The sequence below is a fragment of the Limulus polyphemus genome, unplaced genomic scaffold (assembly GCF_000517525.1).
Source record: "Limulus polyphemus unplaced genomic scaffold, Limulus_polyphemus-2.1.2 Scaffold8540, whole genome shotgun sequence".
Lineage (NCBI taxonomy): Eukaryota > Metazoa > Arthropoda > Merostomata > Xiphosura > Limulidae > Limulus > Limulus polyphemus.
Window position 1 is genome coordinate 8,526 of NW_013674150.1, and position 7,386 is coordinate 15,911.

The window sequence follows — 7,386 nt, forward strand, 5'->3', positions numbered from 1 at the left end:
ATTACAGTTTTAACCCCTTCTGACTAAAAACATCGTATATCTTCATGCTCCAGTCCTACAGGACACATTAGTTTTAACCCTTTCTGACTAAAAACATCATAGATCTTGATGCTCCAGTCCTCAGGACACATTAGTTTTAACCCCTTCTGACTAAAAACACTATAGGCCATCACATTTCAACCCTAAAGGTCACACTAAATGTTAAGACTTATTCTTTATGGCAACAAATCAAAAAGAACTCAGTTTGATAATTACAATTGTCTCTATTGGGAATAATAAGAGCACATTTCACAAACTGTCAATCACACTTCATTTATTTGGAAAGCGATAACTTTACATATCTTTAGAAATTATTAAAAATTATTAGATTTTAAAAGCTTATAATATCTATTTAAGTAAAACTGATCATTTTAAACAAATAACAACTGGATTTTAATATATCTCTAAATTTTGAACCACACACCAAAAACAATTCTAGATGTATTAAATATATGATTTTAACACTTGGCTTCTGAATATCCTGAACTTCTGCAACAAGAGAGAATTCAGTAAACGTGATGTATAAATATCTACAGTGAGAAGATTTCAACTGGCTTTGAGTAGACATGCACAACAAGATTTACATAATGCTTCATTGGTTAAGACTTTTGTAAGCAGTACCAGTAGATATCCTGCTAGAAGAGAAACAAGTGCTATAATACCAGTATTAAGATATAACTACCAAACAAGACAAGTGTGGGTGGTTATTTATGTAACTCGATTCCTTCTTTGACCTTCTCTATGGCAGCTCCAGTAACTTCATGAACCTGAAAGTTCCAAATAGATCTTGTCAACTTAAAAGGAAATAGTTTCTTTGAATGATATATAACAAAAATGGTTTTATATTCATTAAATATGTCAATAAACTGAGTTGGAATATCTTATCAAACCCATATCAAGAGCTGACTTACAAAACAAATTTTATCTAGGATTGAACATTGGAACCATTTTCCTTCTTAATTTCATCCGTGCATTACTGTAAAACAGACCCTGCTACTAGGTTTATTAAATACCAGGGCAAAATGGCAGAAGGCTATTCAAATTTGAACAACAAGTGCAATGTATCCTTAAAGACTCATGTGCTTATCCATTAAAACAAAAAATAATTACAAAGTATGAACCACAATACCTGACAAACAATTCTACAAAATATAGATTCACACAACCATAACCTGCCAAAGCAGCACCTTCCAAACACTAGTAAAAATTCACACAACCATAACCTGCCAAAGCAGCACCTTCCAAACACTAGTAAAAGTTCACACAACTATAACCTGCTAAAGCAGTACTCTTGAAAGTAAAAGTTCACACAGCCATAACCTGCCAAAGCAGTGTCTTCTAAACACTACTAAAAGTTCACACAACTATAACCTGCTAAAGCAGTACTCTTGAAAGTAAAAGTTCACACAACCATAACCTGCCAAAGCAGTGTCTTCTAAACACTACTAAAAGTTCACACAACCATATAAACATTTGTAATTCTGACTGAAAAACTAAAAATTAGTACACGCACACCCACCTTTTTCTTGTTCTTCAAAAAAATAAATGTTGGCATGCATGAGACACCATATTCTGTGGAAAGGTCCTGTAATGAAAGAAAGTTGTGTGTAATTCTGATAGCTGTCCAAAATACACCACACTTACAGCTGTTTTCACAGAAGGTTTTACATTTGTGTTGTAATAAACTAGGCTGATTTCTCAGTCTCAAAACTACAGATCTCTTTGATATTATGATCCTCCAATACTTGCTTTTTAAACATGTGGTACACTTAGACCACCAGACAAGTGAATGTAATGCTCCTGCGAGTCCCATCACAAATAAAACTGACTTACATAACGTTATGCATGGCTGCCAATGGATGTAATGTTTTGGGCTTCAAAAATTTTAAATTCAATTTGAGAAATAAGCAGCATGAGAAACATACATTACCTCATTATCATCCACATCCACTTTCAGGAACATTACCGTGTCTTTCTTCTCTACGGATAACTTCTGAAAATGAAGATAGTTTGTAAGAAGAAATTAAGACATTCACAGCCTACAATTTCAGGTATTCTACCTTAATATTTGAGACAAAATATTTAATTTCAAAGTCACAAATTACTTGAAGTGGGAGAGAATGACTCCCTCGTAGATTTGGGTAAACACTTAAGTTATTTCCTTACTTTTATCAAGTCGTCAAAGAAACAGTCTCACTTTAGGTTTTAAAACAAAATACCTAATTTCTTCATTAAAAAATATATATACAGTTTTTCACTTATGACTCTCGTTAGGAAACGGCCGTTTACTCTCACTCTTTCCATATGTAGCTTTACAACTACAGCCTATAATGACTTATTCAGCTTAATATATGACAAAAGATCAACTCACAACTTTGTAATGTTTGAAAAATAAACTTCCTGTTACAGCACTGGTTGCTAATTAAATTCCTTCTGTCATTTTCCTTCTTCCTGTTTTTCCCTTCATAAACTCCTTTACTATCATCCTTACACACATTTTGTACTACACAACCTCTTATTCCAGCAATTTGTACGTTTTCATCATACAAAATGCTGTATACTATACATTAGTATATCTTATGATTACTTTACAAATTATTAATTAAATTAATTGACACATTAAAGTGACAATTATCTATATTCACAAAACCAGTTGTCCTTGGATACGAGACAAACTGTTTGGGTTTCTAACTTACTTCCAACTGTGGTGCCATCGCTTTACATGGCCCACACCAGGTTGCATAGAAGTCTACTACAACTAGTTTCTCTCCAGCTTCTTCCAACTTGGCATTGAAGTCATCCTATATTTGTATGACAAATAAAGTACAATAAGTCAACTGTAATTTTAATATCTCACTTTTTTACTCTAACATTTAGAGTGAGTAACAGTGAGCCTAGGATGCCCCCACTGGGTAGATTACTTATATCCTGAGACCCTAGTGTTATATTATTATTGTAGTCATTTTTATGGAGTTTTGCCAGATTTTAGAAAGTTACTTACAAGAAAGCAATAGTTATAACAAACCTAATATTAATTATTAGGTTATTAGGATTTTATTCATGACTCATACATTTGCAAGGTCAATTAAGCCTAACTTCATGTCAAGGTTTGGTAGGAGCTATATCCATTTAATGTTGCTGTATTGTTTCAAAAAAGTAGGATATCTTAACATTTGTTTGTTTTTTTAATACAGCACATATTAGTGATACAATGGGGAAGTTTTATTTCTGTTGAAGAAATTAAAAGCAGTACATAGGTTTTTTTGTGTTTTTTAAACAAGAGAATGAGCCTTCAGTCACCTTGCTTTACCTGCATCCTTATTGCTGATTCAAAGAAATAGCTATAACCAGAATACTGATAACACTCGTATCACAGAACTATGAGCCTTGAAAATCTCTTGGTTTAAAGATAAATCATAAAACAAGTTGTGGTTTCTTGGAATGAGGTTACACGTCATTATTCCAAGAAAAACATTTGCATGATTAAAAATACAAAGAAAGAGAAACTAGTCTTATCTTCCTGGATTACTACACATCCCCCACTAACACGATACATACATTATCTTTCATTTCAACAATAATATACAATTTCAGACTTTCTCGATAATTTCACCCATAAAACGTAAATTCTACTCTTAAGCTAATTAATTACTGTCTTATTCAAATGGATGCTCTTTATAATTTGATACTATGTAAACAGCATTATCAAATAATGCAGGTTTAGAGGTTAAAGAAATGGCAGATACCTAATTATTGGACTAATTATGGCCTTCAGTTGTAACTTTGGACTGACATCACTTGGGGGGTGGGAAATTTTTAAATGTAGTATTACTATTAATATCATCGGCTAAACTATGTAACGAACTTTAAAGTATCAAGGTCTCAGTGTGAATCATAACCAAAAAAATAAGAATGTTAGATACATAACAATATAAGTATTATTTTACTAACATTAATAAAAATGTATAGTAATAAACTTCAGTTTGCATGAAAAAGTTAATAACAAATCTACTCCAAGTCAAAGTTCAGGTTGCTCTAGGCCTACTTACATTTTTCAAATTTTAAACTTATTTTTAATGCAGTATGTAGTATTACTATTAGAATTAATGACACAAGTGACAACTTAAGCTAGTGTTTCCCAAAGAGTATTCCATGGGGTCCGCGAGTCATGTCCGAAATTTCATAAAAATATTTTAAAAAATACGATTTATAAAATTAAAAAATATTCTTCGTAAAACTGAAATAATATGAATTAAAACATTTAATTTTGGAATACAGCTTTTCGTGTACACGGAACCTTTTTTCAAAACATTGATAAGTTTGGAGGTCCGGGAAAAATTTTTAAATTATAAGGAGGTCCCGTGTTAGTCTAAAGACCTCTAACTTAAAATGAAATTTAAATTAAATCCAAGATGGTCGGGTTCACTATTGCTACTAAATATTAATTATTATCATCTTCTACTGTTCTTGTCATGTACTTTATCGATTAGATCTCATTTCAAACGAATAATTCTGTGCTTCTTAATGCGGCTATACTGATTTTAAAATTAAAGTTTAAATTTAATAAGATTGTTACAATAAACGTAAAACATAAAATACCAACAATGTTGTCTTCGCTTACCTTATCTTTTACAGTATAAACCATTTTGGGTAAGTAATAAAAAATTTAAGGCTTCTGAATAAATACTTCTTTAAAACAGGAGATTTGAACAATTTATGTTAAAAATACCGAATCTGATTAACTGAAAGGACTCCTAAGTCTAAACACCGGTACGGCCTGAAACTTAAATGAACAACACAAAGACGAGCGTTTAAGAAGGTTCCTAATACGTGTCTCAGTCACGTGACTTACACGTACGTTCAGATTGGGAAATCCACATCGTGATTGAAATTACCCCTACCATGTGTAACATTGATTTCATATTTGAAGTAGGAAATTTTTTAAAGAATATGTAGAAAACAGATCGTCAGTCATGTTCTTGAAATGTATTTAAAGTTAACAGTAAATTTTCTGGCTCGTCTGACTAAAATCCTTTTTCCTATTGGCTCATATGTCAAGTGGTTAATGACGTGGCGTGCCTACAGATGATGTACAACACCACTATGTGGCAACCACTTGTAATAGGGTAAAAGAATGAGTCAGCGATTTTTCTCGATTTCTGCTGTTTTCAGAAGCAGCAAATCAGAGAATAGATCAATCTTCTCGTCATTCACGGATACTTGCTTTTTTCATTTAAATTACACATTTCAGCCCAGACAAGAAAAATTCACAATTAAAACCGGGTAATGTTTCAAAGTTTTTGTTGTTGTTTTTTACACAGCGTAGGCGTAGTAGAGTTTTAATATAAACAAAAGGTCAGAAACACAGCTTTTGAGTGGAGTATCATCATTTCGTTTTTAACTTCCTAACAATCTTTCGACCATTCATTCGTATGTTTATCATCATAAGGTAAACTGGCCATGAACTATCCTGGGACTGTGATGAAGTGGAGTCGAAAGTGGTCGAAGCGTTGTTATAAATTTTAAAAACCATGTTTCTGGACTTTTATTTAAAGTAAACAGTGGATCTTCTCTCCTCACGGCCCGGCGTGGCCAGGTGATTAGGGCGCTCGACTCACAATCTGAGGGTCGCGGGTTCGAATCCCCGTCACACCAAAGCATGCTCGCCCTTTCAGCCGTGGGGGCATTATAATGTGACGGTCAATCCCACTATTCGTTGGTAAAAGAGTAGCCCAAGAGTTAGCGGTGGGTGGTGATGACTAGCTGCATTCCCTCTAGTCTTACACTGCTAAATTAGGGACGGCTAGCGCAGATAGCCCTCGTGTAGCTTTGCGCGAAATTCAAAAACAAACAAATTCTCACAACAAATAGTAGATTTTTGTCTTTAATGAACCATTCGTGGCTGAAGAAAGCCGAAATGTCGTCCCGCAAATGACAGGTCTCAGTACAGCAGAAACCTCTGTCATAATTACCTTTTCCAAATACTCTATTGGATAACCCTACCAGTACTGCAGAGACACCGTTTTTTTAAGACCTAGTTGTTCAATGTATTTTATACATATATATCCCTCCAAGATAAGGAGAATGGAGATGTCATGTCACTCTCTCGTTCTTTTAAGTTGGATTTTCACCAAAGGCACTACACACATTTCTTACGCAGTTAATGTCAAGTTTGCAACGGTTGCTAGAGTTCTGTCTCGAGCAAGATTCAGCTCAGTTGTTGCCTTAATTGTTGCTTGTCATCATGACTCATTTAACGATCGCAGCGACGAAGACAAGCAGGAAAAAAACGAAACATCATCACAAACTAACAGTTCAATCGCACATTATTAGTTGCAGGGGCGTCGCTAGCTTCCAAAATGGTTTGGGGTTATGGCCACAAGAAGCAGCTACTGCTCAAAGTAACTCAAACATAACTGCAATGTAATATACTATAGTTTACAGAAGATAGAGTCGGGGTACAAACACAACTAATGAAAGTAGAATGTATGTTTAACATGTATGAAAGTAATAAGCTCAAAATTAGAATTTTATCATTAGAATAGTTTGGGTGAATTGATAGAACTGTTTTGATGTATCTATAGAATAGTTTGGGTGTATTGATAGAACTGTTTTGATGTATTTATGGAATAGTTTGGGTGTATTGATAGAACTGTTTTGATGTATCTATAGAATAGTTTGGGTGTATTGATAGAACTGTTTTGATGTATTTATGGAATAGTTTGGGTGTATTGATAGAACTGTTTTGATGTATTTATAGAATAGTTTGGGTGTATTGATAGAACTGTTTTGATGTATTTATAGAACAGTTTGGATGTATTGATAGAACTGTTTTGATGTATTTACAGAATAGTTTGGGTGTATTGATAGAACTGTTTGATGTATTTATAGAATACTTTGGGTGTATTGATAGAACTGTTTTGATGTATTTATAGAATAGTTTGGGTGTATTGATAGAACTGTTTTGATGTATTTATAGAACAGTTTGGATGTATTGATAGAACTGTTTTGATGTATTTATAGAATAGTTTGGGTGTATTGATAGAACTGTTTGATGTATTTATAGAATACTTTGGGTGTATTGATGCAATAGTTTTAATGTATTTATAGAATAGTTTGGGGCTATAATGCTTGAACTACTGTTTTGTACTTTTTCAGTTTAATGATCATTGCCGCTATAATGCTTGAACTACTGTTTTGTACTTTTTCAGTTTAATGATCATTGCCGCTATAATGCTTGAACTACTGTTTTGTACTTTTTAAGCAATGATCATTAAACTGAAAAAGTACAAAACAGTAGTTCAAGCATTATAGCGGCAATGATCATTAAAGAGAAAAAGTACAAAA

General features: G+C 33.2%; 1 protein-coding gene across 1 annotated transcript; it reads right to left on the minus strand.

Moving 5' to 3' along the window:
• Positions 1-296: 296 nt before the first annotated feature.
• LOC106475412 (thioredoxin-2-like) lies at positions 297-5,050 on the minus strand. Its single transcript, XM_013936095.2, has 5 exons — positions 4,661-5,050; positions 2,736-2,840; positions 1,970-2,032; positions 1,559-1,624; positions 297-806 (listed from the first exon to the last, which is right to left on the minus strand). The coding sequence occupies exons 1-5, from the start codon at positions 4,682-4,684 to the stop codon at positions 744-746; spliced, it is 321 nt and encodes a 106-aa protein (XP_013791549.1). The 5' UTR covers positions 4,685-5,050; the 3' UTR covers positions 297-743.
• Between the last annotated feature and the right edge of the window lie 2,336 nt (positions 5,051-7,386).

What these genes read in the sequence shown, in the direction of transcription:
- LOC106475412 (XM_013936095.2), bottom strand. Translation starts at nt 4,684, where the DNA reads ATGGTTTATACTGTAAAAGATAAG. An exon ending in TTTATACTGTAAAAGATAAG is followed by an intron (nt 2,841 to 4,660) that starts GTAAGCGAAGAC and finishes ATACAAATATAG; the next exon opens with GATGACTTCAATGCCAAGTT. An exon ending in TGGATGTGGATGATAATGAG is followed by an intron (nt 1,625 to 1,969) that starts GTAATGTATGTT and finishes CTTTCATTACAG; the next exon opens with GACCTTTCCACAGAATATGG.